The sequence below is a fragment of the Danio aesculapii genome, chromosome 10, assembly GCF_903798145.1.
Source record: "Danio aesculapii chromosome 10, fDanAes4.1, whole genome shotgun sequence".
Classification (NCBI taxonomy): domain Eukaryota; kingdom Metazoa; phylum Chordata; class Actinopteri; order Cypriniformes; family Danionidae; genus Danio; species Danio aesculapii.
The window spans coordinates 40,060,450-40,080,388 of record NC_079444.1 but is presented as its reverse complement, the minus strand read 5'-3'; the positions used below and the strand labels follow the sequence as shown (position 1 = coordinate 40,080,388).

Here is a 19,939-nt window from a genome sequence, read left to right as displayed (position 1 = left end):
AATAATTATAATAATAATATAATAATAATAATAATAATAATGATAATGATAATAATAATAATAATAATAATAATAATAATAATAATAATAATAATAATAATAATAATAATAATAATAATGATAATAATAATGATAATAATAATAATAATAATAATAATAATAATAATGATAATAATAATATTAATAATAATGATAATAATAATGATAATAATAATAATAATAATAATAATGATAATAATAATAATTATAATAATAATATAATAATAATAATAATAATAATAACATTACAGTTTTTCTCAATTACTTTGGCAACTTTTTACAAAACAGTCTCAACATTTTCTAAACTGTGTGTGCAAATCTTAACACTGTTCACTGGATTTTCAGAACTTTATTGTATGTCTGTAAAATGCAGTTACTCCCCCAAATATTTAATTCATGCTTAAAAACGAGTTATTTTGTCAGTTATTAGGCCAAGGCCACCAAAACAAGTGTATTTGACACCGTGTGAGCCACACTGGTCAAAATGATTAGTTGTTTTTTTTCCACCAAGACCGTTATCCATGGAAGTTAAGGTTTGAAAAAAAATCTGCTATTCAATAAGAAGAGTGAACTGTACATAGAAAAATAAAAAATGAATGAACATTTGTATTTTTATTTGTGTGCAAATGTATTACATGCAAAGTGCAATCTTGCTTGTCCAATTACTGTATTGTACATTTCATATTTATTATGCTAACACAAATACTCAAAAAAATACTACAAAATAGCATCCATCAGAAAATAATTCTTGGTGGACATCCAGTCGCTCTTGTTGGCCTTGCCAGAGATTAAAAGTCTTCCAATTGCTCTATCATAAGCATGGTACTGCAGTTCAGGATTGTGAATGTAGTGATTGTGCTGTGGGCTATATTATATATTTATAAATATATATAAATATATAAATATATATAAATATACATATACATACATACATACATATATATATATATATATATATATATATATATATATATATACATACATACATATATATATATATATATATATATATATACATACATACATATATATATATATATATATATATACATACATATATATATATATATATATATATATATATATATATATACATACATATATACATATATATATATATATATATATATATATATATATATATATATATATATATATATATATACATACAGTTGAAGTCAGAATTTTTAGCCCCCTTTGAATTATTTGAATAATTTTTCTTTTTTAAATATTTCCCAAATAATGTTGAACAGCGCAAGGAAATTTTCACAGTATGTCTGATAATATTTTTTCTTCTGGAGAAAGTCTTATTTGTTTTATTTCAGCTAGAATAAAAGCAGTTTTTATTTTTTTTAAACCATTTTAAGGTCAATATTATTAGCCCCTTTAAGCTATATATTTTTTCGATAGTCTACAGAACAAACCATCATTATACAATAACTTGCCTAATTACCCTAACCTGCCTAGTTAACCTAATTAACCTAGTTAAGCCTTTAAATGTCACTTTAAGCTGTATAGAAGTGTCTTGAAAAATATCTAGTCAAATATTAATTACTGTCATCATGACAAAGATAAAATAAAACAGGCAAAGTATTCAACAGAAGAAAGAAACTCAAACATTTCCATAGGCACAAATAATCTCAGAATTGAGTTTAAAAGCTTTACTCTGAATGGGTAAAGGTGTCAGACAGGCGGTAGAATAGAGTCATGTTTACCTTGGAGTTTTTCCCTCCGGTGCGGGTGGTGTGAAGCGACTGGCTGTATGTGCGCTGGACGGCTGGCTCTGGGGTGGAGGGGGATTTATCTGAGGAGTGATCCGAACCCTTCTCCACCATGTTCTCTCCCTCTGGACTCTGGGGCGTTGGGGAGCGCGAGCGTTTACGCAGGACGGGTGAGCAGGCCGGCGTGCTGCGGTTCGAGTTACTGGCAGTGCTGGAGAAACAGGAGAAAAGAAAAGTTCAATAAATAAAACAAAATCTACACTTCGATAAGAATACATATAGCTAATGAATAACTAAGAATAATAGCTATTCATAGTAATTGTACAATAATTATCAACAATTGTTCAATAATTATATTACAGAAATATTCTTAATAATAGTTATTAATAGCTAATTAGACCCGTGACGAGATCTTCAAAGACTTTGAGGACACCACATACACTTAATACACAAATACACTTCATTGAACATGTACACAATGACCTGCCTTATCTACTGTATAACTGCAGGTTAACTGTTTATATATTGTGACAATCACCAGCGATCCAGGCTTGTAGATCACTGGGAATGATTCTCTTTCACTCAACACTACAAATCTGTCACCATATGGACTACAAATCCTGTCATGCACCACACACTCACACCTGTTGCAGTTTCCCACTGATTGCTAACACACACGGCTGAAGCTGTTCAGAACTGATTACATGGACTTTAAAAGCAGCACAGACACACACACCAGTTGCTGAGTCTTGTTAAACTGTACTGTGAACATTAGAACACGTTTCTTTGTCTTGTCTTGCTGTGTTTGACCCTTGCTTTGTTTTATTGTTTATTCTTGTCTGCTGCCTGCCTTTTGACCATCCCCGTTTATGACCATGACTCTGGTTTTGCCTGTATGCATCTGTTTGCCCCTGTGTTGAGCGTTGCTTGCCTGATCATTCTGAAATTACTTTTATAACTACTTTGTCTGAAAAGTAATCAGATTACTTGATAAGTACTTAACACTATTTAAAATCCTTATAAATCTTAATAAAAACGTTTAATTCTTTACATTTGAGTCAAAACGGCAAAATTTTGCTTCGTTAAAAAATGAAATACTTAAGAAAGGTTAACCATTACTTTTATTGAAACATAAAACATTTCAAAGTAATGACAGCATACTTTCTATGGGCCATGTATTGTCATCAGTTTCTCAATAAATCCAATGCTTGAATTCATTAACTTAATACACTGTAAAAAACTGCAGGGTTCCACACAATTTATAAATGTTGTCCCATCACAAATAAAGATTCATTTAACCTAACAAATGTAAGTGTTTTGAATGTAAAACTATTAAGTTGTCCCAAAAAAATCAAGTAAGCTTGAAAATTAAACAAGTAGCTTGAAAAAGCAGCAAAATATATATGTTTGGAGTGTAAATGTGACAACTCTTAGTTGTAAAATAGAACTATTCGGCAAAACAGAGTTATTACAAACAAAATAATACAATTAAACTGCTTCTCTGAATCGATTTATTTGATTCCTTTCTATCAAAGTTGTTGAATTTAAGTACATTATTGCATGTTTGTAATTAGATTAGCTAAAAATGAAAAGTAATCGCTTATTAATGTTAATTAACTAGTTACTTTGTGACTAATTACACTAAAGACTGGGTCTCTCTCTCACACACACACACACACACACACACGCACGCACGCACACACGCACGCATGCACGCATGCACGCACGCACACACGCACACACACACACACACACACACACACATACACACTCATTTTTATTTCAAACAATGTTTTATTAAGTGTAATTTTGTGAGATTTCCTGGATGATTTAGGCCTGTCATAGCATCTTAAGACGACAATTTAGTCATAATAAGTGATTTATTAAATCTTTCAGTTAAATGACTTGTCCAAAACAGCCGATTAATTTTGTGCATTCAGGTTTAAGTCCCCACTGGGATATAAAAACAAGGACACACAAACACAGAATGAAAAACTGCAGTGTCGCACTGAAACACCAAATGATTGTTTAGATCGATTTTGGTTGGCAAAACTGAAGAAAAGAATGCAGCTCAACATTAACTTCTTGTTGACCTTGTTGCATAAAATAAAATATCACATTTTCAATTGCCCTCGCTGATATTTGGGAAGATGACACTCTTGCTTATTTAATGTTGTGTCTTGTGAATATAAACACAAATAATTGGAATATTAACTAGTTCTAACTCCATGCAAATGGGCTTCGTCATCCCACAGTCAATGCTTTTGAATAGTGTTTTTTTTTTTTTGTAAAGTGAGTGACACAGTGATAATGTCAGCTTGATCAATTGTAAAGACAACAATAGAGAATAAATATCACACACCCCTACGCAAATCCCCTCATGAGAGAGGAAAGCCTTTGTGTTTTCGACTGCGACAGACAGTAAGCACACATCAGGGATCACCAAAAGCTTTTTCAATAGCACGTGACGATGTTACGCAATATCCTTTAGTCTTCGTTTTTCTTAACCCTTGTGTGCTATTGGAAAGGTTTTCACCTAACTTGACCACAACTTTCTCTGTGTTTCAGCAAATGGAATGAGTTTTGGTGATAAACCTTATTGTGAGACAAATTTTGGAAAAAACGCTTTAAAATTGTTCAAAAATTTAACAATATACTCAAATTGACTACCCTTTCAATATGTTGGTGGCTGATTCTGCTTCATTGACTTCAATTATAAGGACGTTTTTTGATTGCAAAGCCATGACAGCATATAATCATGCATTCTTGATTGTTGGTGGATTTCCCTGTTGGGAATTGAAACAATTTGTCATTTTTGCTGTTGATCATCAGTTACGTTGCAAAAAAAAGCTTCCTGTCTTCTATAGACCTTTTTAATAATTACCCATTATGTTTGAGTGTATTTGTAAGCAGGATGCTTCGAACTTCCGGTCGGCAGCTGATGCGTATGAAGAGTCACATTCAGACAGCTTTAAAACAACAGTTTTAATCTATTTTACTTGCTTTTAATGTCTTTGTACTAATACTACAGTTGATCAGCGCCACCTCCTGGACTGATCATTTTAAAAATGAGATCTAATGTGGTAGAAAACAACAGCTGCGAGTCATTTTACCCTCATCGCCAGACGGCATCTTAAAAAGGAGCCGAGTCATCACTGAAGTCAACATTTTCTCTTTTTTTTTAAATATTTAAAAATTATTTTATTTTTGACACACGCACGCACGCATGCACACACGCACGCACGCACACACGTTTGTTTTTGGTGAAAAGTGGGTACATTACATAGGTTTCCATTCATTTTATACTGTCCAAACCGTATATTGTATTGCCCTCACTCCACCCTACCCCTAAACCCAACCACCACAGGACACTGTGCAGCTTTACTCTCTGATTAAACTCATCTTGTGGGATTTATAAGGTTTTTGAGAAATGAGGACGTCACCAATGTCCTCATATTTCGCCTACTTTTTGTAATACCTGTGTCATACCTATGTCATTATACAGATTTGTGTCCTGATATGTCACAAAAACAAGTACACACACACACGCACGCACACACACACACAAAGCTATATAAGATTAGTCAGTACTAAAGCCAAATCTGGAGCTAAACTAACAAAATAACTTACGATAAGTAAGAAGAATTTAGTTGAAATTTTGTAGGTTGTAATTTATTTTTGCTTGAATTTAAATGTATTATCTTTCAACTTCTAAATATGTTTGGCGATTTAAATATTATTTTAATAAATATATCTGTTTAATAAATCAGTTTTGTTTAAATGCACCAAAATACATTGCCTAAATTCACTGAGAAATGGAGAATATATTCATTTTCAAAATGGGCTGTACTCAATTATGCTGAACACTGTACCTGTTAAGTTTCATGCCAGTAATATGGCTTGCAATGTAGTGATGTATTGTGTGTGATGTGTGTGTGTGTGTGTGTGTGTGTGCATTGAAGAGCCCATTGAGTACAGTATAACAGCTGACAAGTCAGGAACACTGGCGCTATATTTCAACATCTTATCTGACAGCAGACACAGAATAAGGAGAGCATTTTTCTCTCGCGCTTGAACTTCTCTCTGAGATTCACACTTAGCTGATGATTGATTATAAAGCAAGTTTGGCATGCTGTCCCGGGAAAAAACCCTGAGCTCAAATGTCCTTGAGCCCTGGGCTCTCTCCCATTTGCAGAGCGGGAGGGGGGCTCTGAGCTCAGGCAGGTCTCGAGAACTCCCCCTGTTTCGATAAGAGCGGATGATAGAAATGATTGGTGTGAAGAGATATGCTTTTGACTGTAGTGCTAAATTTAGATTGATCAATTCACTTATGGTGCATATTTTTTGGACTCCGAGAACCCGGGGGAAACCCATGCGAGCATTGGAAAAACATGCTAACTTCGCACAGAAACGACAGCCGGCCTGTTTAAGGACTAGAACTGGTAATGTTCTTGCTGTGAGGCAACAGTGTCGGCTACTGTGCCGCCCTATGAAGGGAAAGGTGGTGGAGTAGGGGTGGAAGGGGGTGACTGTAAAGATGACTGCAGTGAGAAACCCTGACTCTTTATAGTGGGTTAGGAATCATCTGATTGGTGAATCATACATTAGTTAATGTGGAACCAGCCGTGTTCAATCAAAATCACTAGATCCTCTCGAAATTAGTTTATAAATAAACTTCAAGAACGACTTTAGCACACGTCTTTCAAAATAAAAGTTATGCATCACAAAAACACTCCATAACCCACTCAAAACTGTATTGACAGCCACCTACGGGTCAATAATTCCTGTTGAGAAATGCTATAAATGGAAGTTTTAAGCATTCGACCGGAAGACGCTAGTCTTTATGGTGCCCTCCATACATGTCTACATGGAGTATAGTGTGTGTGAGAGTGTAAGAGAGACCTTTGCACACTTTAATGTGTTTAATGTTATTCTTCCTGTGTTTTTTTTTACTGTACTTTTTATTGTTTTACTGTGCTTTGTTGTTTTTTACTTTCTTGTAAGCTTTGGGTCTTAGAAAAGCGTGTTATAAATAAAATTTATTATTATTATTATTATATATTAATGTCTGAAAATCAAAATAAGCCCCTCAGGTCTCAGAACATAGTAAACATATTAAGAGTATTTCTGCACACACTATAATCTGCTGTTTTCTCAACAGAACTCCATTTAAAAGCCAGAAACTCTTCTGCACAGGCCTATATAAAGGGTTAATGATGCCAACTAATGATCAACAATAAAAATGACACATTTGACCCCTTCCCAACAGGGAAAAACAATCAAGAATATATGGTGTCAAGCCATACCCAATTAAAAAATGGTCAATGTGGCAAAAACAGCCACCAACATAACGAAAGGGTAGTCAATATGAACAGTACACAAGGGTTAATGCACTCAGTGTAAACAAAAACACTAGTTTGTTATTGTAGGGCCATCGATATCAACGCAAATCAAAGCAAACTGTAACTGGCTGCTTTCCTTGTCAGTCAAAAAACCTCTTGGGTGACTTTCTGGCATGAATTATGAAGATGTGTAAAGGTTATAAGCTCACAGCAGTGACAGAATCAGTGTAAAAGCAACAGAAATCAATGCAAGTCTCCAGCCAGGGCTTATAAATAGTGTAAAAAGTGAGATGTGACTGCTATTGGCGAGTGTTAGTTACCAACTGGGTGGTAAGTGGGAACTCTTCCCATTAATTTTTACAATGCCTGAAGCATGATATGACGGAGCTCGATTATCAAGCCCCAATGACCGCATTGTAAATAGATAAATATTTAATCTGATCTTTTGTGATCTTTTGAGGTGAGCAGCTCATGATAACAGTGTTTTCAGAGTCTCACTTCAGGGTAAACAATCCGCATGAACTCGATCTCTGCATGTACCTACATTTGAAAATGCTCCAACATGTGGCAAATGTTAATTATAAGAAATATTTAATAGCAATTCCAGTAGGCGTGTTTTCTTCTGCATGTTTATATAGAAAAAACTCATTGTCATGGCTTGGGGAATTTTCATGGATGTAAACCCTATAAACTGTACCCCATTTCCACCCCATTTTACATTCTACCCTTACAAAAAATAATATGCATCTGTCCATTCACAAAATACATCATTCTGTGTGCTTTATGAGCAGCTTTCCTCATGGGAACCACAAAAAGGCCTCCACAAGGTCAATTGTACTGGTATTGCTATACTTGTGGGGACATCTGGTTCCCACAACATAAGGAATAAACGTATTTATTATGAGCTGAAACAACACAACTCTTGATTTTTTAAAAACTTTTGTGTTCAATCCACCTAAATTTGTAAAAACTAACAAGTTAATGCCGGTTCATTCCGCTGTGGCGACCCCTGATAAATTAGGGACTAAGCAGAAGGAAAATGAATGAATGAATAATAAGTTAACTTAGATTTACATTTAGTCATTTAGCAGACACTTTTATCCAAAGCGACTTACAAATGAGGACAAGGAAGCAGTTTACACAACTATAAGAGCAGCAGTGAATAAGTGCTGTAGGCAAGTTTCAGGTGTGTAAAGTCTAAGAAGCAAAGCATTAGAGTTCATTCCACCAACTGGGCAGATTGAATGTGAGAGTTCGGGAAAGTGATTTCTTTCCTCTTAGGGATGGAACAACGAGGCGACGTTCATTCACAGAACGCAAGTTTCTGGAGGGTACATATATCTGCAGAAGTGAGAGCAGATAAAAAGGAGCAAAGCCAGAGGTCGCTTTGTAAGCAAACATCAGAGCTTTGAATTTGATGCGAGCAGCAACTGGCAGCCAGTGCGAACGGGTGAGTAGCGGAGTGACATGTGCTCTTTTAGGTTCATCAAAGACCACTCGTGCTGCTGCGTTCTGAAGCACAAAACAGATGCTTTATACACATAAATACTTGTGTATAAATGTTCATTACTAACTTTTCCATGAACATGATTTGATTATAATTGCAGATCAGTGCGAAATAGCCTACTGTAACATCTGCAATTATATACAATAAATAAATAAATGCAACATTTATGAGCACAAACAGACCCTTACAGTCTCTGATATATTACCAATTACAGATAAACTACACACAACATACGTTTAGTCCTTATTTGGGTTCAAAACCAACACGCAACATACTGTATAGCCCACAGTAAATGCAAACCTCTCATCTGTACCTTTATTCTTCACTAGCACATAAAACCTCTGTTAGAGAGTAATTCTGTCACTCTGAGTTCACAATAGTCCAAAAGGCGAAGATAAACATGGCAGTTTGTTCATGTTTTAGGTCGCTGAAACAACCTTTGTTTTTTTGCATGCTTCACTCTCGCTTTGGTCCGTTTCTGAAAGGATCAGAAGCACTTCAATATTCCTGCGCACGTTATTATCATCAGCTCAAAAAGTTAGTTTTTTCAAATATAGACACGCGGTGAGCTCACGTGAGAAAGTGAAACCGCTCGTGCTTTTAGACGACCTCGTACAACAAACACAGGACACGGCAGATTTTGTTCTTCTTGGACTTGTGCCTGTTCATCAAGATGACAACAAGGTTTGTTTGAGTTTGGGTCGACCATGGCTCGTTATTATATGCATATAGTATTACGATGAAATGTCTCGGCTGTGTATTTAAAAATGTCACTTCCTTTGTTTTTATTCTCCTGGCTTGTGCACACGCTAGTGACATTCCTCTGTAAACCAATAGCTTTCAGCTGCTCGTCTAGCTCCGCCTTTTGGTACCCTTTTGTTGTCCTAGGTACCCTTTCAAAAGGATACCTACTACAAAACAGCCATAAAAACGTACCGAACCATAGCGTACCGTATCACTTAGTGGAAACAGGCCTATAGAGACGTGTTTAAGGGATTAAATGCAGCAACATTCATTTATTCTCTTAGGTAAGAAGAGATCTCCACTTAAGTATCATACTTAGAGGGAAAATGAAAGTGATGTATGTGTTATAAAGCTTAAAGCATCAGAATCTGTACTCGTTATCAGCCGATCACCATGACAAGGAACCGGTATTCGGTATCGGCTGCAAAAATCCTGATCGGAGCATCCCTAGTATACAGTAATATACCCGTACCCTGTACATACATTTGTCAATTTGTATATTTTATATTCTCTATTTACTTATCTTTTCCTGTCATGTTTTTTTTGTCCTGTCATTGTCATTTTGTTCCAATGTAGAAACTTTGGTCATGAAAACAACTTCCTCATAAACATACCTGGCAATAAAGCTCTTTCAGATCATTATTATTTATTTATTCACCTGTTTTATGACTCTTTCATTCCAATTCTTAAGATGTGAACGTAATGAGACTAAAATAAGATCTGTGACTCAACTAATTGTGAACTCCTGAAATGAAATGAGTCTATACTGTCAGCATCAAGAAAACCAATACTTACACTGATGAAGACTCAAAGCCGAATTCGTTTTTTAAAATTTTTCTGTTGTATTATTTAATAAATTATTGCGAGCGGACAATCTTTGCTACATAAACACACATGCATAAGCGTAAAATAAATCATCGATCTCCGCTCTGTTCATTAGTTTCAAAAACACAGCTTTATTTATAACAAATAAAAAAATACATCAAAAAACCTTACTTAAACATTGGGAACGGTAAGACAGAACATTTAGCAGCATTAAAACCTTGACTTTTCCAAACAGCGGTAAACCTTGAAACCGGTTATCGTCCCATGCCTAATAGACATATATACGTTTATTTATTTACCAACATACTCTCTTTACATTTCAATTTGCACTTAATATAGCTATACATACAATATTGTGTATACAGTAGGGATGCTCCGATCAATCGACCGGATATCGGTATCGGCCGATAATCACATTTAATGACTCGATTAGTACTCACTGATCTGGCCGATCTCATGAACCAATCGCAAGTGTTTGTGTTAGTTGGAGATGAACAAAATATCTGAATGACCTTGCATGTATTTAGGCCTTTTTACATTTAAGAACTGAAAGAACTTCTGCGTTTTTGACAATAAGAACTCCTGAAATGAAATGAGTCTATACTGTCAGCATCAAGAGATAACTAATACTTACACTGGTGAAGAGACTCAAAGCTGAATTAGTTTTAAAAAAAAATTCTGTTGTCTTATATAATAAATTATTGCGTGCGGACAATCTTTTCTACATAAACACACATGCATAAGCACGCACACACACACCACTCATAAGCCTTTTACCTCTGCCCTGTCGGCTTCCTGGAATGTACTCATTCTGACATCTCAATCTCACAAATCTGACCAAAAACACATCAGTGGGTGTCAAATAAAAAAAAAATATGCAGCTCTACAGGGAACTTCCACATCACTGATAAAAATCACAGTATCTTTAGAGGAAATGATGAACACAGATTCATGAGGTGCTGGCACTTAAAAACAAAAATACAGAAATGGCACATTTGATGATCTTTCCAATGAGGCTTTTCTCTTTATTTATTTATTTTTATGTCTAACTTTGTTTTTGTGACTTGTGAATTTATCAGGACGAACGTACAATGTGCTTTCAAAAATATGAAGCCAGTTTTAATGATATTGTGGCATGAGCCCACACGAAATCAGATTTTCCGCAGAATTCCTCAAATTTCTGCAGATTTTAGCTCATCATTAATTCTGTTTATTTACTTGAGTAAATGTGTGTAAATCTATATTTATTCCATTTTTTAATTAATTACAGTAATATTTTTGACTAATCTGAAAATGTTCATCTGATTTATGTACAATGCAGTTTGTACAGTAATAGTTTCTGTCTTTTAGTAGATATATTATATGAGAGACTTGCTTTGTTTACCAGATAAAGTGAATCTAATTGGATTTGCAATTTAAACATTAAATAAAAGTTAAAAATGTATTACTTTTTATTTCACATATTAAAGTTTTAGTTATGACACTCCCAAAATAACTCCACAGAAATCCGCAGATTTTTACCAAAATTCTCAGCAGAAATAGCAAAAAACGTCCGCACATTCCGTCTGGCCCTGGGCATGGGTTATAGTCCAAATAGTCTACAAATGCAGATCATAAATAACACTAAGAAATAAATTAAGTGATCAATAAACAAACATGAACATAAAAATAATAACTGAAAAAGAATGTATATTGCACGTACTATTACTGCAATAACTATAATTTTTTCATATATTGTGCAGCATGTACAATCCAGTTATTGAGTAACTTCCTACCGCAAATATATCAAACTCTTTTTTTATTTATTTGTATAGAGTACTGTGCAAAAGTTTTAGGCCAACATTAAATCTGTTGTTTGATGGTACAATGGATAAATGTGACCCTTTACCACAGGACCAGTCATATGTGTACATTAAAAAAATTATACAGGGTAAATAAATTATCTTTTAAGTGAAGTTTCATAAACTAATTTTGAGAGGAGCACGTGATATGATTGAGCACGACTGGCCGCTCATCTGTAATCAGTAATAATCCAATCAGAGTGATCCTAGTTTACTATAAATGGATCATTTTCTTCCTACTGCTCTATCTTCGTTTGGAAGAATACCCCCTTCCACCCCATCTCCTCCTTTTCCTCCCTTTTCTAAAGGGGGAGCTCTCGAGACCTACCTGATCTCGGATCTCCTGATATGCTTATTGACTGGGCGGGAGCCCTGGGCTCAAATATCTCCGAGCTCAGGGTTCTCTCCTGGAACAGCATGCCAAACCTGCTTTAAATGCCAAGCATATCTAAGTGGGAACTCTTGAAATGAAATATATATATATATATATATATATATATATATATATATATATATATATATATATATATATATATATATATATATATATATATATATATATATATATATATTAATGGACAGCCTTCACAAATCAGCCCAGTAAAATACGGGGTGCCTCAAGGATCAGTTTTAGGCCCTTTGCTGTTTACAATTACATGCTACCCCTGGGAGACATTATTAGAAGACATGGGATCAGCTTTCACTGCTATGCAGATGATACTCAATTATATATTTCAACTAAACCTGACGAGACGTCTAATCTGTCCAAGCTAACTGAGTGTATTAAAGATGTTAAAGACTGGATGACCAACAATTATCTTCTCTTAAACTCAGACAAAACAGAATTATTACTTATTGGGCCTAAATCCTGTACACAGCAGATCTCACAACTCGACCTACAATTAGAGGGATACAAAGTTAGCGTTAGCTCTACTATAAAAGATCTGGGTGTCATATTAGACAGCAATTTAACTTTTAAAAATCATATATCCCATGTCACAAAAACAGCTTTCTTTCATCTGAGAAATATCACTAAGTTACGAAGTATGCTATCCATCTCAGATGCAGAAAAGCTAGTCCATGCTTTTATGACTTCTAGGCTGGACTACTGTAATGCACTGTTTGCTGGCTGCCCAGCATCCTCTATTAACAAACTTCAATTAGTACAAAATGCAGCTGCCAGAATTCTTACCAGGTCTAGAAAATTTGATCACATCACCCCAATTTTATCCTCCTTACACTGGCTGCCTGTTAAGTTTCGTATTGAATTTAAAATATTGCTTCTTACATATAAAGCTTTAAATAATCTAGCTCCTGTTTATCTAACCAATCTTCTGTCTCGCTACAATCCAACTCGCTCTTTAAGGTCTCAAAACTCAGGGCTTCTGGTAGTACCTAGAATAGCAAAGTCGAGTAAAGGAGGTCGAGCCTTCTCATTTATGGCTCCTAAACTCTGGAATAGCCTTCCTGATAACGTCCGAGGCTCAGACACACTCTCCCAATTCAAAACTAGATTAAAGACCTATCTGTTCAGTAAAGCATACACTTAGTGCACCACTTAGGGGGTTCCACACAGGTTTCTGCACTGAGACTGCAGCTCTGCACAAGACGTTTGGCCAGCGGAGAAATTAAAATGGTCGTGCCCAACTGAGCCTGGTTTCTCTCAAGGTTTTTTTTTCTTCACTTCCGCCTTTAGTGAAGTTTTTTTTCCCTCTCCGCTGTCGCCACTGGCTTGCATGGTTCGGGATCTGTAGAGCTGCGCATCGTTGGATTTGCTCTTCAGTATTTGGACTCTCAGTATATATATATATATATATATATATATATATATACTGTATATATAAAATTATATGTGTGAGTGGGTGGAGGATGGATGATTAGTATGAAGCCTCAGATTCAGGTGACATTTTAGCTGATCCATCTCTATGGCGAGTTACTGATGTGCATTAATGTTATTTATGTTTTTTTTTTTGTGGGAATCATATGTTAACTATAATAACAGTACAAAACAGTATTGATGCTTCAGAATATTTCAGACATATGGGCATACTGGATAAGTGGAGCAAAGCCACACCACACACAGCAACTTGATCTTCTATAGGTAAATGAATTTGATAAAAAGCACGCAACATTTTCACACTTGAATGCATTTTTTATGTGGCAATGTAAGTAATTTGCTGATATGCTGCAACAGCACTTTAAATATGTAGTGTCAATGTATCAATGTAGTGAATTTTGTGGCATGAACACATTGTCAGCCCAACAAAGCTGCAATAGTGCTTAATAACTGACATATGACTGGTTTTGTGGTCCAGGGTGACATTCATGGTAACTTAATTGACATATAATTTGTCAAAAAAAGGTCATAAAAGTCAAAAGTCCTGTTATTACCCCTGGTAACACCACAATTTTTCCAATGCGCAATTCAGCGAGGGCTCTATAAAGGGTTAAATGTGGTGCATTAACATGGTACACTGCAGTATATAAAGGACACAGATGCTTCAAATTATTTTTTAGCAGACAATTATATTACAATCGAACTCCATTTAAATGGGTTAGTGTTTTGCTAAGAAAGAGAAACATCATACAATAATAGAGATGCTCTTCTGAGAAAAACCCTCAGCACTATCTGACCTCACGCACAGTGAATCTCTCAATCAGACCTCGTTTGCTCACGAAGGTCAAGATGATGAGATAATAGAGAAGATGAAAAGCCATTCTCTCTCCATCCAGCCCTTCATCTGTCCCTCAGAAAGGACACCAAGCTCTAGCTTAATTATTCATGTTCTGTACCTGAGCTAAGAGCTGCCCGTCTGGAAAAACAAACAGACAGAGAGAGAGAGAGAGAGAGGGAGGAACACTTCCTCAGCGCTGACCAAACTATCAGCACATTAGAGAAACATTCAAACCAAATTTGAGCTCAGTTACACAGAGTTACACAATAAAACACAATACATTGTTGACTGCCACAAAAAGAGAGTAATAAAAACAACAGTGATACACTTACAAACACCATACACACTGAACTCTCTATAATACAGTTAAATGTGCTGTTAATGATAGTTTTTTTAATAACTACTTCTATTTTATGTAAACAGTTCAAAACATTTGTCATGCCAAAATTGCCTCAAACTTGCCAAATTATTATCTTATTATCTTTTATTATTAATAATAAAACAATTAACAAAAAACTAATTCAATAAAAAGTATGGCCTCAGTGACCACAGCTTAGAAATAGAGAAATAAAGAAATCACAAATCATGGACGCCTAAAGAACATCAGTTATGTAAACACTGACTGTGACATGAATGCTCTCTTCTTTTCTGCCACAAGTACACCATGACAAGACAAATTATATCACAATTTGTAACATTAAAAGATTCATTCTTTAATTTTAAGGACTAAGAGAAACAGACAGAGTGACCATCGGGTTATTGATCACCTCCCCCGATCACTCAGCTTAGATGGCCGGCCAGCTCTAGGAAGAGTCCTGGTGGTTCCAAACATCTTCCACTTACGGATGATGGAGGCCACTGTGCTCATTGGAACTTTCAGAGCAGCAGAAATGTTTCTGTAACCTTCCCCAGCCTTGTGCCTCGAGACAATCCTGTCTCGGAGGTCTACAGACAATTCCTTTGTCTTCATGCTTGGTTTGTTCCTTGACATGCACTGTCAACCCTGGGACCTTATATAGACAGGTGTATGCCTTTTTGAAATCATGTCCAATCAACTGAATTTACCACAGGTGAACTCCAATTAAGCTGCTGAAACATCTCAAGAACGATCAGTGGAAACAGAATGTACCTGAGCTCAATTTAGAGCTTCACGGCAAAGGCTGTGAATACTTATGTACATGTGATTTTTCAGGTTTTTTATTTTTAATAAATTTGCAACAATTTAAAAAGCTCTTTTTTCACATTGTCATTATGGGGTATTGTGTGTAGAATTGTTAAGAAACAAATGACTTTAATCCCTTTTGGAATAAGGCTGTCACATAAAAAAATGTGGAAAAAGTGAAGCGCTATGAATACTTTCCGGATGCACTGTATGTAAATAAATAAATAAATACACTCATACATATGTATGTAAATACAAAAATGTATACAAAATGTTAATAAACTACATATTACAGCAATACAGATAACTTGAACCCAGAACACAATTTCTTGATCTCTGTTTTAATCGATTTAGTTTTTTCTTGTAAAAAAAAGGCACATTTTGCAGTACCAACAATAAAATGAAGTGTAATTATAAAGTATTAAAGTAATTATATGTTAAACACTGTGGTTTGAAATGGTAACATGCTCTTATTTGTTACACTGTTTAACTTAAATTATTCTTTTATTTTGATCTTATTTCTCCACATATTTTAAGCTTTCACCAATATTGTATTTTTATAGCCATGCCAAAAAAACAATTTTGTATTGAATTCAATTTGAGAGAGAATTGAACTTTCAAACTTTAATACAACTATCAAAGACACTATAAAATCAATCTGTTTTTAAAGACTTACACAAAAATGTAAATTTTTTTAATTTACACAAACAAATAAACTATAAACTCTAAGTTTCAATCACAAATGTTGCATGAAATTCTTTTCTAACAACATATTTCAAAAACCATAAGATCATAAGACCATGAGAGAGAGAGAGAGAGAGAGAGATAGATAGAGAGAGAGAGAGAGAGAGAGAGAGAGAGAGAGAGAAATGTAGTTTATTATGATTAAATATTATTGTTTGTATTTTTTATTTATATTTTTTACAACTACCATTTACTGTGTTGCACGACAAGGTGGCTTAGTGGTTAGCACTGTCGCCTCACAGCAAGATGATCGCTGGTTCGAGCCTCGGCAGGGTCAGTTGGCACTTCTATGTGGAGTTTACATGTTCTCCCTGTTTGCATGTTCCAGCGGGGACACAAGTCCAAACACGTGATGCAGGTGAATTGAATAAACTAAATTGGCCGTAGTGTATGAAAATGTGTGTGTGTGTGTGTGTGTGTGTAAATGAGTGTGTATGGGTGGCTCCCAGTACGGGGTTGCAGCTGGAAGGGCATCCGCTGTGTAAAATGTATGCTGGATAAGTTGGTGGTTCATTCCGCTGTGGAATGAAAATGAATGATTAAATGAATTTACTGTGTTTACTATGTTTGGTCCCACTTTATATTAAGTGTCCTTAACTACTATGTACTTGCAACAAAAAATAAATACAATGTACTTACTGTGTTCATAATGTATTTGAGAACACTTGTGGTGCTCTTGAGTTGGGATAGGGGTAGGGTTATGAACAGGTGTTGTGGTATGGGTAGGTTTAAGGGCGGGTTAAGGTGTAATGGATGGTCAACAGTGTATTTACAAATGTAATTACAGAATTTCATTACAGATGTTATTACATACAGGTATTTAATCAAGCATAAGTACACAGTAAATACATGTATTTACACAATAAGTACATTGTAACGAATTATTAGTTTCTGTGTAAGTAGTTAAGGACACTTAATATAAAGTGGGACCGTTTTTTTTTATACACAGCCTAAATTATTAGCCCTCCTGTTATATGTTTTTGTTTTGTTTTGTTTGTCAATTTCAAATATTTTCCAAATGATGGCATTCAGAGCAACGAATTTTTCACAGTATTTCCTATAATATTTTTTCTTCTGGAGAAAGTCTTATTTGTTTTATTTCAGCTAGAATAAAAACAGTTTTTAACTTTTAAAAGCCATTTTTAGGACAATATTATAAGCCCCTTTAAGCTATATACTTTTTCGATAGTCTACAGAACAAACCATCGTTATACAATAACTTGCCTAATTAACCTAACCTGCCTAGTTAACCTAATTAAGCCTTTTAATGTCACTTTAAGTTGTATAGAAGTGTCTTGAAATATCTAGTCTAATATTATTTACTGTTATCATGGCAAAAATAAAATAAATCAGTTATTAGAAATAGGTTATTCAAACTATTATGTTTAGAAATGTGTTGAAAAAAAATCTTTCGTTAAACAGAAATTAAGGAATAAATATACAGGGGATAATAATTCAGGAGGGTTAATTTAATTAAATTGAATTAAGAGAGGGAGAGAGAAAGAGAGAGAGAGAAAGATAAAATACAGCAGCTCATAAAACACCACGCAATCTCTCTGGGTTCATCATATCAGTCTAACGCACCTATGATTTTGCCCATGCAGCAACACTCCAGCACTCAGGACAAACGTCCACATATTCCAGAAGCTTCTGGCGGAGAATAAATCACTGCAGATGAAGCCTTCGCTGAATTAGTGGCATCAAATTACCGGCGCATACAGATGTGCATCTGTCAAGCTGTCAGAATTCGGAGAGATCAGCTGTTTAAATATTGTCTTTTATATTATTGTGTTCTACAAAGACAGGATGAGGATGAGTGGTGAAGCAAAACTAAAAATTTAAAGAGACAGTTCACCCAAAAATGAAAATTCTGCATCATTTAATGTACTCAACCTTCAGTTGTTTCAAACCTTTATGAGATTCTTTCTTCTGTTAAAGACACATTAAAGAAAAAGAAAAGATGGAGACTGGTAACCACTGACTTCCATAGTATTTGTTTTTCCTACTATGCAAGTCAATTGTGATTTAAGAGATCTTATGCAGACTAAACGGGATAGTTCATCTAGAAATGAAAAGGATCTCACTCATTACTCACCCTCATGTGAGTTTCTTTATTCTGTTGAACACAAAAATAAATTTAGAAGAAAGTTGAAAACCTGTAACCATTCATTTTCATAGTAGGAAAAACAAACACTAAGGAAGTCAATGTTTCCAGGTTTCCAACATTCTTCAAAATATCTTCTTTAGTGTTTAACAGAACTATAAAACTCTAAAGCTGACTTTAAAGGCATAGTTCAGGGAACAAAATAAATTCTGTCAGGTTTTCGGCATTCTTCATAATATCTTCTTTCGCGTTCAACAGAAGAAAGAAATGGTTTGGAATCACTTGAGGGAAAGTAAATAATGAGTAATTTTTAATTTAGAAGTGAACTATCCCTTTAAGATTAGTATTTTGTCAACTGAAACATGCTGACTTGAATTCCAATGCAATTAATGTCATTCTTTTTCAATGTCAATAATTTTCCTTCAGATTAGTCCCTTTATTCATCAAGAGGTGCCACAGCAGAATGAACCGCCAACTTTTCCAGCATATGTTTTACAAAGCGTATGCCCTTCCAGCTGCAACCCACTACTGGCAAACATCCATACATACTAATCCACACACATACACTACGGCCAATTTAGCTTACCCAATTCACCTATACCGCATATGTTTGGACTGTGGGGGAAACCCACACCAACACGTGGAGAACATGCAAACTCCACACAGAAATGCCAACTTACCCAGCTGGGACTCAAACCAGCGACCAGCTGTAAGGGGACAGTGCTAACCACGGAGTCACCGTGTCGCCACAGGAACTATTAATTACCAGATATTTTTATACAGAGTATATATTATATGAGAGACTTGCTATTTTTTTTTACCAAACAAGAGGTTGACGTTGGATTTGAGTTGTAAACACTCAATACAAGTCAAAATGTTTTTTTGGTTGTTTTTTTTATTATATACATATATTTGTTTTATAAAAGTCTGCACAGAAATAGCAAAAAATGTCCAGATTCTGTCTGGGAATAGGAAAGAGACTTTATTATAAACTGTATAATTTATAGTACTTTATAATTATTTTCGCTATTTAATTTGGTTGAAATATTTTGTACTCTGAACATGTACAGCAGGGAAAATAAGTATTGAACACGTCATCATTTTTTCAGAAAAAAGGTGCCATTGACATTAAAATTTTCAGCAGATGTTGGTAACAACCAAAGAAAATCCAAATACGCAAAGAAAACAAATCTTATTAGTCTACAAATGAAGTTATGTATAATAAAATGAAATGA

General features: G+C 34.8%; 1 protein-coding gene across 2 annotated transcripts in view; it reads right to left on the bottom strand.

The window, feature by feature from the left end:
* gramd1ba (GRAM domain containing 1Ba) overlaps window positions 1–19,939 on the bottom strand; it is a 124,122-nt gene that overhangs the window by 40,092 nt on the left and 64,091 nt on the right. For both annotated transcript variants that reach the window (XM_056466374.1, XM_056466375.1), the window contains exon 3: window positions 1,755–1,971. In XM_056466374.1, the coding sequence (XP_056322349.1) occupies window positions 1,755–1,971 (217 nt within the window). The remainder of the gene's footprint in view (window positions 1–1,754; window positions 1,972–19,939) is intronic.